General features: G+C 37.1%; 2 protein-coding genes and 5 non-coding genes across 7 annotated transcripts; 5 read left to right on the plus strand and 2 right to left on the minus strand.

Moving 5' to 3' along the window:
* Nucleotides 1-1,600: 1,600 nt before the first annotated feature.
* trnan-guu (transfer RNA asparagine (anticodon GUU)) lies at nucleotides 1,601-1,674 on the plus strand. The gene has a single exon. It is a non-coding gene; the product is annotated as a tRNA-Asn (tRNA).
* A 666-nt stretch (nucleotides 1,675-2,340) lies between these two features.
* Nucleotides 2,341-2,414, plus strand: trnan-guu (transfer RNA asparagine (anticodon GUU)). Its single transcript has one exon. It is a non-coding gene; the product is annotated as a tRNA-Asn (tRNA).
* A 4,413-nt stretch (nucleotides 2,415-6,827) lies between these two features.
* trnaf-gaa (transfer RNA phenylalanine (anticodon GAA)) lies at nucleotides 6,828-6,900 on the plus strand. Its single transcript has one exon. It is a non-coding gene; the product is annotated as a tRNA-Phe (tRNA).
* A 397-nt stretch (nucleotides 6,901-7,297) lies between these two features.
* On the minus strand, nucleotides 7,298-10,492 carry ebp (EBP cholestenol delta-isomerase). Its single transcript, XM_077214403.1, has 5 exons — nucleotides 10,280-10,492; nucleotides 9,817-10,123; nucleotides 8,207-8,243; nucleotides 7,985-8,115; nucleotides 7,298-7,850 (listed from the first exon to the last, which is right to left on the minus strand). Exons 2-5 carry the CDS (start codon nucleotides 10,121-10,123, stop codon nucleotides 7,627-7,629), a joined length of 699 nt encoding a protein of 232 aa, XP_077070518.1. The 5' UTR covers nucleotides 10,280-10,492; the 3' UTR covers nucleotides 7,298-7,626.
* A 256-nt stretch (nucleotides 10,493-10,748) lies between these two features.
* Nucleotides 10,749-10,820, minus strand: trnah-gug (transfer RNA histidin (anticodon GUG)). The gene has a single exon. It is a non-coding gene; the product is annotated as a tRNA-His (tRNA).
* Nucleotides 10,821-11,234: 414 nt separating this feature from the next.
* On the plus strand, nucleotides 11,235-11,306 carry trnae-uuc (transfer RNA glutamic acid (anticodon UUC)). Its single transcript has one exon. It is a non-coding gene; the product is annotated as a tRNA-Glu (tRNA).
* A 302-nt stretch (nucleotides 11,307-11,608) lies between these two features.
* On the plus strand, nucleotides 11,609-13,942 carry vma22 (vacuolar ATPase assembly factor VMA22). Its single transcript, XM_077214374.1, has 5 exons — nucleotides 11,609-11,840; nucleotides 11,961-12,064; nucleotides 12,153-12,256; nucleotides 13,241-13,417; nucleotides 13,651-13,942. The coding sequence occupies exons 1-5, from the start codon at nucleotides 11,724-11,726 to the stop codon at nucleotides 13,779-13,781; spliced, it is 633 nt and encodes a 210-aa protein (XP_077070489.1). The 5' UTR covers nucleotides 11,609-11,723; the 3' UTR covers nucleotides 13,782-13,942.
* The last annotated feature ends 148 nt before the right edge of the window (nucleotides 13,943-14,090 follow it).

The following is a 14,090-nucleotide window of genomic DNA, read 5'->3' on the forward strand; positions in this document are numbered from 1 at the left end:
CTGGGCGTGGTCCAGCGGGGTATCTATTGGTGATATCTGTAGAGCGGCAGGCCGGTCTTCGCCGTCTTCCTTTACCATATTTTACAGTCTGGAAGTCCCTGCAAAGGCATGTATTCTTTCTGTGTAAAAAAAAAAAAGAAGAAAGCGGGTGGGGAGAAGGTGAGATGGCCTCTATGTGCCCAGCCCTTCACAGTAGGCCCTGTACTTCAAGCACATAAGTCCCTTCATCATGATTGTGGCTGGCCTCGGTGAGCCCGGCCCTTCACATTATGGGTATTTGCCCCTATAAGATATGTCAAAAAACTCTAGCTTGGGACCCTTAGTAACGTCCCAACTTGGGTAGAGGTACATGTCGTTGAGTTTATCATAGCACGGCGTGACTGAATAGGTTCCCCTAGCGTCTACCAAGATGCAGTACGACTGACCATTCGAAAGGGAACATACTAACGTAACCTCGGTTCCCTGAGATATGGGAACGAGTACTGCGTAGATGACCCTGCTATGGCACAAACAACTAGCGATGGTCGCTTCAGTCGATAAACCTGAATCCATGGCAATTTGAGCGACTTTTTTAGGCAGATGCCCCATCCATTCTGGTGGGCTTTGCGCTCAGGTTGGCGGGCTTCGCACCGATAGGTTCGCGTAGTTGCGCCGCTCTGCCATTGGTTCGTGCAGTTCCCACTGACCAGCCAATAGTGTGCGAGTAAGCCTCGGCACTGTTATGGCTGTGCAGTAAGCACTGTGTTATTTTATTAAGGCTTGAGTATTTTGGTGAAAGGAGTTTCCCCTAGCGTTTAGCAAGACACAGTACTCGTTCCCTTATCTCAGCGAACCGAAGTTACGTTAGTAACCGAGTACGTTTCCAAACACGTTTTCACAACCCTACCGTCGCCACCGTTTTCAGAATCAGTCAACATGTACTTCACCGCCACACTGACACCATGTGTTGAGCCAGTGTTGTTTGTTTCAGTTTTTAAGAGTTTAAGAGTTTTGTATAACAAATATTACTTAAAAAACATTCTTAATTAATTCGCTGTATATAAGTTATTGGCCTATTCATATTTAAATTATAAAAAATAAGATGTGATAATTTGACACGTACACAAACCAAACTGGAAGACACGTTCACATTAATTGCAAAGAAGTCGTTATATGAGCTGAAATGAAGTTTGGTATAAAAAAAACATTTGCAATACAACTTCTTAAGATGATGTGCTTAGTGGAGAGTTGCATAAACTCTGCCTCTATTTTAAGACTGTTTGATCAACTAATAGTTAGGGGTTATTGTTCTTAATATTGGACCAGTCTTGATGGGAAAAAAAATAAGATGCCTAAGTTTTAAGACTAGGCCAAGCAGGTTAAGCAACTGGCCACAGTACTCTCTGGAGCTATGAGGAGCTATGGTTATTTGAATGGGAAATTTTTTTAAAATTTTCACTCTTTTTGTTTACAGATAAAAGCTATTTGAACTACCTTTACTGGCAACCCTACAAGCCCCTGCTAGAAGTTGTAAGTATTTAAACAATGTTTATAATTCAGGGTTTCAGAAGTGGTTTTTCTGGTTGTTCTTGAAATTGAATCATCCAAGAAAGAATCACCAGTCTCTGTGGCGCAATCGGTTAGCGCGTTCGGCTGTTAACCGAAAGGTTGGTGGTTCGAGCCCACCCAGGGACGAAAAGCTTTTGTTTTAATGCCTTCATTTTGAGTAATTAATGTGAATATTGCAATGACACAGCAACATTTATTGACAACACAGAAATTTACTGTTGCTCCTTCTAGTGTTCACTACTGATATCTCTGTTCATTTAATGAGTGCAATCAGGTAGGTCTCTAGTTAGTAATCCTCGCCAATAGGTAATCTCAGTGATTCTAAAATGATGATTTTAGTTTATACACATTTACCCTCAAAGACAGATGGCTAAACATTTTAATACAAAGCCTGATTAACATTTACTCTTAATTCGCAGTACACTGTGTACAATAGTGCACTGTTATGAATTGATAGTATGTATGTTGGGTAGTTAGTCATGATTTTAAACATGCATTAGGCCTGACAGGCATGACATGCAAGTTAAAAATTATCTAAGTTAGCAGTTCATGTTACAAATGTTGAACTCCACTATGTGGTCATTTCATTCCTCATGCATTATTAAAGAGCGACATCTAGTGTCAAGTTCAGTGTAACTACACCTACTACAAAGCAGCGTTTCCATGATGGATTTAGGACCTCAGAATTGCTCTTTGGGCAATTCAACTTCATAATGTGACTTATATGTGTTTCATGCTTTTAGACAGAAAACGTTTCTACTTAATGAAACATACCGTTGGCCATGACCACTAGTCTCTGTGGCGCAATCGGTTAGCGCGTTCGGCTGTTAACCGAAAGGTTGGTGGTTCGAGCCCACCCAGGGACGAAAAGCTTTTGTTTTTATGCTTTATTTTTCATTAATTGATGTAAATGTTGCATAGACACAATGTTTTTATGAATTGAAGCCTGAATGTAATTGGCAGAAGTAAAAGCAACAACTGTTTCAGTCTTGATTTAAAACCATTTTCTCTGAAAGTTTCAATTTAAATAGTTTGCAAAAACATGATTATAAACCGTGAAACTGTGAAAGTGGATTAGTGATTTTTTTCCTTTTCGCCATGATAACGTTTCATGTGCCCAGCAACCCATGTGGTCCCATTTATCCACTTGGTAGCGACTGCCTTTTTCAAGACAATTAAAGCTTTTTAAAAAAAATCACAAGGGATATTACTGATGTATTTTATGTGGTAGAATAAAACGTGAAAATATATTTCACATACCTTCAAGACCTTATTTCAGGCATTTAACCAAAAACCCATTGACATTGGGACAATGGATCCGGAAGTACTAAAATGTTAACTAATTTTTGGGTTTTGACCTTTGACCTACAAAAATACATCACCCCTGCCAGCACTTTATATAGATTGCAAAAAAAAAAAAAAACTGCACTTATCAAAAACATTTATACAAATACACCAATAGCCTACTTGATGCAAATATTTTTAATATTATCATGCATTTTGCCAGGTAGAATTATATTTTTTTAAATCTTAAGCATGAAATGTGACAAAATGAATCTAAAATCCTCAGTAATTCATGATAGGAATTAATGATTTAATGCTGCTAACTTTTGAGGGCCGCTTCAAACATTATGAAAGAGCGACCTCTTGTGTTAGGCTCAGAGTAAAACTATAATGTATAAGTTCGCCCCTTGCTTTTCCTGTAGAGAGCGATAGAAAACCACGGGTAGATTTCTTTGCTTGTCGCAAGACCGTTTTGAATGGTACAGTCAAGGAAACAATTTTGTTTTCTGAATCAAGACTTTTATTTTTAATTGAGTGTGTGAAAGCTGTTGACTTTTATGCCAGTCTCCATTTAAGTAAAGAATGCCTGAGACAAACTCGTTGTCCTGATTCAATAGGCTATCTGCGGTCAGAATGAGATGTTGTCAGACTGTATGTCAGTGTCATTATTCTAACGTTAATTTCGTGATGTTACGAAATAAAAAAAAAAAAGTCTCTCACTTCTATGTTTCATTAACATTTCATTTTATGTTAGTAGGTATTACCATGGTAACTGCCTGCCCCATTAGTATGCCTCATCTAAATCTGTTCTCGCCATAACTTGGTAGCTAACGTGAGCTGTTTTAGCATTATGTGGTAGCTTTATGTAGAATTCAAAATCCCGCTGGTATGAAGGCCTACTGCTAAATCCCGCTGCTATGTGCAAGATAAGATAAAAATAAAAGATAAAGGCAGTTTGTTGCCATCAATTAATACATTATATGTATATAGCGCTTTTCATAGTAGGTTACGTCAAAAGCAGTATTTAAAAATACTACTGATATTGAGTCACGAAATTTAGTTTAAAGAGTTTTTCAGTTTAGAATGTAGTTGTTTAAAGCTCAAATCTGTGGTTTATTTATAAAGATAGCGCCTATTTTAAAATTTGATCAGACGTTTTCGGAGTTGTGAGATCCAGGCGATTACCGGGCGCTCATGTAACCCGCCTTGAACAGCCTTCCCTTGGCTAGTCCTTCTGACGTTTGCCGCTGACACTGATGTCTCTAGTCTAGTGGTTAAACATGAGATATAATTCGTCTTGTGTATATCTAACGAGCGATCTTTGGTCTCATTAATCTATTATTTGTTCCCTGGCAAATCGTTTTGGCTGAGGGCAAAGTGAAGTTTCATTACTTTATATATTTAACGTTAGGCTATTTAACTTTAACGTTGTAGTCTGCTGACATATGTTTGACTGAATCGTTTAACTTACTTTATTTCTGGACTTGTAAAGCTTCTTATACCTTTTAGGCTACTTATACTTTTATAATCGCTATTATTGATTTCTGGCAATGGCTCAAAAGAGACCATGCCTTTCTAAAGGATCTTTAAAAAACCGTTTGCTGTTGATAAAGGTAAAAAAAAGTTTTTGTTCAGTACTTGGCTAATATGATGTACTCCAATATACTTCAATGTGTATATAATATAATGTACTGTGCTGCTTTGTAAATTTAAATCAGGAACAGACAACTCAGTCCCTTTTTGAGGTTTCCTTTTTACCTCCAACCCTAATCAAGCACACCAAACATTTCTAACCAAAGTCTTCAGGTTTACTTATAGACAATTATAGGCAGTTGGGTTTGAGATTGGAGCTAAATCTGCAGGACAGTGGATGCTGAGGATGCCAGAGTAGCCTACAACTGCTTTAAATCATGCAGAACATAAGCTTAATTTGAATTGTTTGTGTTTTTTGTTTTACTTTTAGGACTGGAGAACATCTGGCAATGGGATGTCACAACTTCTTTTTCTGTTTGTTTAGAAAGAGCTACACCACATCAGTGATCACATCTTTTAATGCCTTTTAATGTATTATTTATTCTGTAATTTACAGTATCCGCTTCGTTTGCTTATGATAAAACATAGATATGTACACTAGATGTTGCCTTGGGGTTCAAAGCATGTGTCAAAACTTCCGCCATCTTGGAACAGGGGTCTTGTCATAGGAAGTAGCTAGGTAACGCTGAATTCATGGATGATGCCGGACTTTTGAGCTGCTTATGGATGTTCACACGAACGAAATCTAAAAACCAGACTGCAAGGGATTACATTTCACAAGAATGTGAAATTTTGGAAATGTTTTAAAATTTCTCTGGACTCAATGATAAATAGATGTCTGACCAATGGAACGAACCAAAACAACTAGAAAATCGCATTCATGACGATTTATGGTGATTTTATTTCCGTTAGATCTTTTCCTACATTGACGCTGATGCATTAAAGAGGAGGGGCTCCCCTGTTCCATGATGGCGGCTCTATTGACGCATTCGTTCCAATGAACTGCCGTAGCCAAGGCGACTTCTAGTGTATATATCTATGATGATAAAACAATTAATTTTCCTTTTTTTTCTTCAATAAATAACATGATTTAAATATTGTGTGTTGCGTTCAGTCACATTACCTTTTTATGTCTCTAATAGAGATGGACATCTTTTTTATACAACTGCAAATGGATCAAACCGTCTGGTTGCCATGGATGAGAAACAGAAGGAACGAGTCCTTCGGGACTGCCATGACAACCCAGCTACAGGTGGGCATCAAGGGAGAACAAGGACATTTAATAAGATTGCAAGTGCATACTACTGGCAAGGCATCTTTCCAGATGTCACGAAGTGGGTAAGATAATTTGTTGACTCAAACTCCCGGCCCATGAGATGGTTTCATACAGCACCTCAAGTATAAATAATTAACCCATGAGTACGTTATGTAGAGGCCACGACATTATATTGAGGCCACAAGATCATATATTCTACTACATACTTATGTTGTGGCCATGTGGTGTTAAGTCGTGTCCTCAAGATCCTGTGTTGAGTTTGAGACCCCTTATGTAGTTGTACAAAGTAATGTGTTTCTGTTGTTTGCAATGTTACAAACAACTAATTTTTTATATTTTAGATTGCCCATTGTCCACGGTGTCAGCCTAATGATACTATTAATATAGTGGTGATTGTTTGTAGTATGAACTATAATTAAGTAATAATTCAAGGGCTGCTGAGTGCAGTAAAATAGTGACTACACTATTTTATTACACTGTTCTGAAATCAAGGCTAGACAACCAATTAATATTTATACTAAGTACACGCACACATAGCTAGCTTTCTGTCATTTATTTAAATGGACAAACTGTTAATAAGAAAAATAATAATAAACACAAATTAACATTATTACGTGGTTCTTTTGATTAAAAAAAATGTGTACAACATATTGCGCTGATTATTACGATAAAAATAATGACATAATTATAATTGCATCATGAATTGCTGTGAATACGTTAAGCTCAGGTAAAGCTCATATCAGTTAGCACGCTCATCGTATAGCTGCATGCTATGCTACTATGTAACGTTAGGCTAACTATAAAACACTAAGAACGAGAAATGTTTAAATGCATAATCAATTGCTTCGGTTATATACTTGTACATGAAACATATAAGTTAAAAGACATTACTGACTCGTTATAACGTAGTTCAAACGTCTACAAAAAGTGATTTTGGGTGATTTGTAACCAGGCACTAAAGCGATTACCCATAAAACGTGTTTGGTTTTGAACGAATCGGATTGCTTGGGTCCTAAACCGGGACCCAACCTTTTACCAGAGCCTACTCTGCTTTTACTGTTTATGGACCCCACACAAAAATTGTATTTTGGGAATGAGAATGAATGGTGTATTTTTGAATAGTACTTAAAATTACTATCAGTAACTGTCAAAGAATTATGGCGTCAGTCCAATATATGTCATCACAGCCGAAATAGCTCAGTTGGGAGAGCGTTAGACTGAAGATCTAAAGGTCCCTGGTTCGATCCCGGGTTTCGGCATTTTGATTCTTTAAAAAAAAAAAAATCGTATTATTTCATCATTTTTAAACAAAGCCTCATGTAGTATATATATATATATATATATATAGAAACTAATATTTTCTAGTATTTAACATCAAGGACAAATTAGCCATGTAATCACCTGTCATGAAATGCTCACTAAGCCAAGCAAGACAGAATTAGAATGTTCTTATAAAGATCAGATTAAGCTTAGTTTTTGGAGCTCAGAGACAGACACTGTTTGGTGAAGTGACTTTCATTTTAAATAGAAAATGCACATATTCATATTAAATTGTCCATTGTAGAATGATAAAAAGCTGTAGGCTACTCCTTATTTTAGGTACCCGCTCTCATTGTGTGTGGCTCCTGAAAAGTGACCAGCCAGGTGACAGTGATATGAGCAGAATTGGATCAGCTTATTTATTCATTTGCAACAGAACATAAAGAAAGGCACCCAAGTAGGGAGAATCGATATAGTGCAAGTGTTTTAAAAACAGAGATAAATATGGCAACCCTGTTGGAGCAGTATTATGAGCATTTAATCAACATCATATTTTCATTAATGTAATAAATATGACACATTACACTTTTTCAATTTTCTTCTACGAGCGAATCGCAGTAATATTATAAAATTACATTATTAAAATATATCAACATATTGTATATGTTATTAAGAACTGTACAAAATTTCAGTTCTTTTCCATATTCCTTCTATTTTCTACTGATCTAGTTTCTTTTAGACTTCCCTTTTTGTGCTGCTTTATCAAACATGGATTGACTGGTAGATAACTGACACCACGAGTCTGCTATAAGAATGAGAGGGATGACAATCCACAAAATATTCATAAACACAAAGTAGAACCAGAAATAGATGGGGTGACCATATTCGCTGTGAATATATCCATCTCTGTGTTCAGTGAAGAAGTAGAGGACTGCACCATACAGCTGACCTGCAAGTAACGTTGGCCGTTAGACTGAATTGTTCCCTCTAGCACACATTGTTTCTCAAGTTGACAAGATGTGGAATAAATAACTATATCATAAATATTAACAATTCCATATGCAGTTGGAGGACACGTCTTACCTAGAGATACGATGACCTGCAGGACAAATCTATAAGAACAGTTATAAAGGAAGGCCAGAACAATCCATATGCTGAAAGGACCCCACAGGCACGCGGTTACTGTCTCCATACTAACGGTGAAATTATCCGCTCTGAAAAGAAGATCCCATAAAAGAAATATAGGTATAATGCAATCCATAGACTCATTTTTAATGCATAAACATACACATGTGTATAACTTACATTGCATATCTGCTGTCCCCTTTGGAATATTCTTTCCCTATATAGGATGAAAAGGCATTTTCGGTATTCAAACGTATAAATAATGTAGAGACTGCAAACTGGATGCAATACATGCAGCGTCTGTGGTAAATTTGTTGTAGAATTACTTTGAGTTAATTTACAATAAAACTATCAGATTTTATGTACAAATATAACATATATTAATAATTATAAAACATATTATTACAATAGAATACATAACGATTCAATTTGCAGCACTTCTATAAATTAAATAAAGATTTTAAAAAATGCTTTTTTTGTAGAAAGGTTACATCGCCATCTTATGGAAGATTTTTCCGCCAGAGAATTAAAAAAAAGTAACTGCGACTTTTTATCTCGCAATAAAACTCAGAATTGCGAGATATAAAGCCAGAATTGCGTGCTCTGACTTTTCTCGCAATTGTGAGTTTACCTATAACTCGTTGAAAAAAAGTTGCAATTACCTTTTTTATTTTTTATTCAGTGGCGGAAACAAGCTTTATACCATCTTGCAACACCTAACGTCGTAATTAACCTTACGTGCATATCGTAAAAATTTGTTTTCTTGAAGGAAATCCTAGTTTTCCAGTAAATCAAGTTGTATTTACTACTGGGAATCTCTGAGACCAATTTGATACCCAAGTTAAGCCTGTTTTATGCTTCTGGGTCGAATCGACGGCGTGCCCCCGCAAACCCCTCCGCCGTAGCTCGATGTGCTCCTCCAAAAAATTGTAACTACGCGTCGAGGCGACGCAGACCACAAGGGCTGTGATTGGTCAGATGCACCGCGGTGCAACTCAACCTGACGCAGAACCATAAAACGGCCACGACGCCGAAGGAGTGACGGCGTAACTACGCCGTGGAGTTGATGCAGAAGCATAAAGGCCTCAGGCCTTGGGGGAGGGGAGAAAGATTGATGCTTTGACTGCTATTCTTTAGCTACATTAACTTGTTTTGACGTTAAAATAGTTCATTTATCTATCTATCTGTGTGTGTGTGTGTGTGTGTGTGTGTGTGTGTGTGTGTGTGTGTGTGTGTGTGTGTGTGTGTGTGTGTGAATAACCATTTGAAGCATAGTGTGTGTTTTATACACAGCGAAAATAGCCTGCATTTAACCTAAATTCCAAATGCAGGCAAGCTGACTATCTAGAAAGCAGTGAATGTTTGTACCGCTGTCAACGAATAGGATACATTTTATTAAGAATTAAATGTCTTCAAAAAAAATAGTTGGCTTTAATAAGATTTCCCCAAGAAATAGGCAAGAATAAACCTGGTGTCCTCCATAATTCCTAATTTCCGACATCAGGGCACTTGAACATGATGAGCTCGTAATCAAATCATGACTTCAGTGGGAAGTAGCCTACATTTCAGATAGCATGTAAAGACAGCATTAGCACTTCACAACTCGTAAATACGAACTACCCAGGAGGGGATTTGAACTCAGCTTATGTTCACAATTCTTGGACTGTGCATGAAAAATGTAGGTCTTTATAATGATAATGTTCGTGAGACATTAAGGGAAAAGTGTCAAAGTATTCTCTCAAAACATACTAATGATAAACTAAGTCAAATAGACTTTGAACCTCACTCACACAGTTGAGAAAGGAAACTCTGGTCTTCGGGAATGATAGTGTAGTATAAAGAGAACCATCCCTCGATGACCCCGTGGATAAAGCCACACACAGTGAACCAGCACAGAGCTAACCTTCTCCCTCCGCTAAGCCTGTTCCCTGACACCTTACGCCCAGTCAATGACCAGGTGGCAAGCAGCAGTATCCCAGACACAGAGAACAGGAATATGAGAATCTCTGACATTGAACGGTCATTAGCCACATAGTTGGGAATAGACAGGTTGCGAGGCCAATAGGGATGATTTATAGTTTCTGCTTCCTTCAACATCTGGAAAGTTGGATGAAAGAGGAAAAAAACTTTATGAGACAAAATTTATAAATAGTAACATGATAAAAATTAATTCCTAATCTGAAGGTACATTTGCACCAGATAACGTGGCAATAACACAATCGATTTGGCTTGATACGTATGTAGGCTACTTACTTTGTGATGAGTTGTGGAATGTCCTAGAAATGTGACTATTTCCCGCGTTTGAAAATTTGCTCTCTATGTTGCATATAGCGTTACCTTTCCTCTTGGAGCTGGAGAACGCAGAAATGAACCGTGTTAATATCTGCTCTATGAACTACATAATCAAATTGCTGCTGAAACATCGCACCACCGAGTCACATCCTACTGTAAGCCCACGTGATTCTCGCTACCCAATCACCATTAGCCTCTGTGGGAGGAACAATCCCTCGTGATATTTACACGGCTTGCAGTTGGACGACCTCCTCGTAACATGCATGTCGTCACATCTGAAGGCGAATAGTGTATGCGCGTGAAATGCACATTTTGTGAACGAATACGTTTTGTCTTTATAATTTTGAAGTAAAACGAAGCATGATAAAGTGAAGCTTACAATAGGGGAGGAAAAAAATCACACTCCTATGCCGTGATAGGGACTCATCCCTGCCGTGACCCGGATTCGAACCGGGGTTGCTGCGGCCACAACGCAGAGTACTAACCACTATACGATCACGGCGAGCTACTGGAGGTGGTGATTGTAAGTGGAGAAATAGGGGTTGAATAGTTATGCACTATTTTGTTTATGTCACATGTCACTATTATGTTTATGACACAGTTTTCTATGTCAGTGGTTTCCAATTTTTATTTTGGTGATACATGAGAACACTACCTTTTTTGCCAACTATTATTTTTAGTACTAATTTACCATCATACAACAACGCAGCATGTTTGCATCTTTAGATTGGCTAGTGAAAATAACGTGAACGTCTGCTATTGAGCTTTGAGTTTAATCATTGACTTTTGCAACGCTGGACACGATATTGAAAGAATGAACACGAAAGTCGGTCACTATGACAAATACACATTTTATTTAGAAGCTTGTGTTTATACATGTTGCTTTAAATAGTCTGCTTTCGACTGAGAGTATAACTCCCATATGGTCTAGCGGTTAGGATTCCTGGTTTTCACCCAGGCGGCCCGGGTTCGACTCCCGGTATGGGAAGAAATGTTTTTTTCTTTTTTTGCCGTGAATATCGTATGCACGATTAAAAAACAAAAAAACAAAAAGCGAGATATTATTTTCAAGCGACATATTCAGTAAATTCAGATTACACAACACACTGGGTGAATATTTATTACAACGCCATCGTTTGGGTAATATTTTGTGTAAATTATATACGTGCTTAAATAATGATTTCATCAGAAAGCACAAACAAATAATAAAGAATTCTGTAAAGTATGGTATTTACTAAGTATTAACAGAAATCATACTAACCTACGCAATCGAACTGATGTCATGTGACTTCTTGTCACGTGACCGGTAAAGGTTCTAAACATCTCTCTGATGGCGATCAACAGGAATACATCTTAGAATCTTTATTAAGTCCTTTGTTTTCCAGCGTCTGTCTAGTCGAATAAAATGACAGAAATGCGTGCTGATCAACATCTTCGTTTTGACGAGCAGTTGCTGCTTTTCATGGACAAGCTCGAGGCTCTTGAGGAGAAGCGACATAAACTCAATTCCCTTATAGAAGAGGTGAAACGTGCAACGTACAAATTTAATGGATGGAATTTAACATTTTCAATTGCGTGTTGTACACAAAACATTTTCATTTGTATTTATTATGAATATAACTCCCTTAATTTTATTTCACAGGGATGGTTTTCTATTGCCAAGACACGTTATTCAATGGGAAATAAGCAAGTATCCGCTCTGCAGTACGCCAGTGAGATGGAGCCGCTTGTTCACGTTGAAGCCAGGTCCGTATGTCATCATATGCATTTAAATATTCGCTTGTGCATAAGGCTTAATTATTTATATAGATCCATGTGCTTGCCTTAACAACAGCTTGTTGGAAGGTGGAACAGCTGAGTTCAAATGTGAGAGAATAAAGAATAAAACTGAAGAACCGAAAAATAACACCGTAGAAGACATTGGTGCGAAAGAGACGGGTAGGCATGACTTGCTGACTTGTAAATTAAAGGGTTAGCTCACCCAAAAATGAAAATTCTGTAATAATTACTCACCCTCATGTCATTCCCCATAAGACTTTTGTTCATCTTTGAAACACAAATGAAGATTTTTTTTATGAAATCTGAGCAATTTACGTCCCTCCATAGATAGTTACGCAATTGACAATTTGACGCTTCAAAAAACTCATAAAAAGATTGTAAATCTAATCTATAAGAATTTAGTAGTTTAAAATTTTCTAAAGAGACATGATCGCTTTATTGAATTGATTAAACAGATTAAATTGAGGCTTTTATTCACATGTAGCTGAACATTCATCAACTCACACATCAGTTGTGGAAACAGAAGCTCAAACATGTTTGCTTATCGTGCGAGAACCAATGAGGTTCATTCTTGTTACGCAGCATGTTTGAGCTTCCTCAAGAACCAATGAGGTTCATTCTTGTGTGTTACGCAGCACGTCTGAGCTTCCGCATGAACCAATGAGGTTCATTCTTGTGTGTCACGCAGAGGTTTCTTCTCGTGCGGCAAGCAGGTTCAGTTGAGCATCTGTTTATGTTAGCTGATCAATGTTTATATGTGAAAAAAAGCCTAAATTAAATCTGTTCATCATAGAAAATGATTGTCTATTCAGAAAATTTGGACTAAACCACTCAATTCATTCAAAGTGGTAGTTGCTTAGCTGTCAATGGAGAGACAGAAATCACTTTCATTAAAAATATCTCCATTTGTGTTTCGAAAATGAACGAAAGTCTTGCGGGTTTGGAACGACATGAGGGTGAGTAAATAATGATAGAATTGTTATGTTTGGGTGAACTATCCCTATAAAAATTTATAATTTTTTAAATATATTTAGAGTCTTTCCACAGTGTTGCCTATTTTTTACCATTTATATGATACATTTAGGGCCCTACAACTGTAACGAGGAATTGTACGATTTGTGACAAAACCATTGAATGTTTCAGGTCTTAGGAGGCGAATAAATACCAAACAAAAGGGGGTTAAAGAGGAGGAAGAAGAGACAGACCCTCAAGTAAAAACAAAGGCAGAATCATCCACACCAGAGCACAGAGAACCTTTGAAGTGGTTTGGGATCCTTGTACCACAAAGTTTGAAACAAGCTCAGTCTTCTTTTAAAGAGGGTGAGCTCTTTTGTGATGTCTTCTATAACTATGGCTTGCTTATGCTATATTTGATTTGATCCCTGTGAATTTATTAAAATATTGTGCTTTGCTGCACATTTTCTGTGTGGCTTAAATTTTAAGTATTATTTCAGCACAATTTTTTTGTTTTTAATGAAATGCTATTTCTTGTATTTTGGGTTTATTTACCTGTTAATACTTTATGTAAATAAAGCACATTTTCTTTCCCCCAGTCATCACTCTCTCAGCTGAGATTGCATCCCTACAAAGTGCAATACTTGCTACAAGGAAAGAGATGCAGGCCCAGGTGAAGGAGAAACAAGAGAAGACAGAGAAGACTCAACCAGAAATAAAAGAGGAATAACAGTGACCTTATTTACGTTCATATTTAATCTTTATTCATTGATTTTTTTATTAACCATATATAGACCCTTAGTTCTTAGAACAATTTCGCTGTTTAATGTTGAAATCACTCTTATTGTATAAAATAGTTTAACTAATAAAAATGATTGATGAACCATGTTAGCTTTTGAGCAGTAATGCAGTTGAATCCAGACAAATTATAAATGTATATATTTACTGCAGATTTGATTCGTTCTCATTTTTTTAGAACCTGCTCTGCTCGAACATTTCATCCAGAATACAATAACTATTAGCCTACAACTGAGATTAT

This window comes from Siphateles boraxobius, unplaced genomic scaffold, assembly GCF_051911475.1.
Source record: "Siphateles boraxobius isolate OS27281-9 unplaced genomic scaffold, OSU_SipBor_1 68, whole genome shotgun sequence".
Classification (NCBI taxonomy): domain Eukaryota; kingdom Metazoa; phylum Chordata; class Actinopteri; order Cypriniformes; family Leuciscidae; genus Siphateles; species Siphateles boraxobius.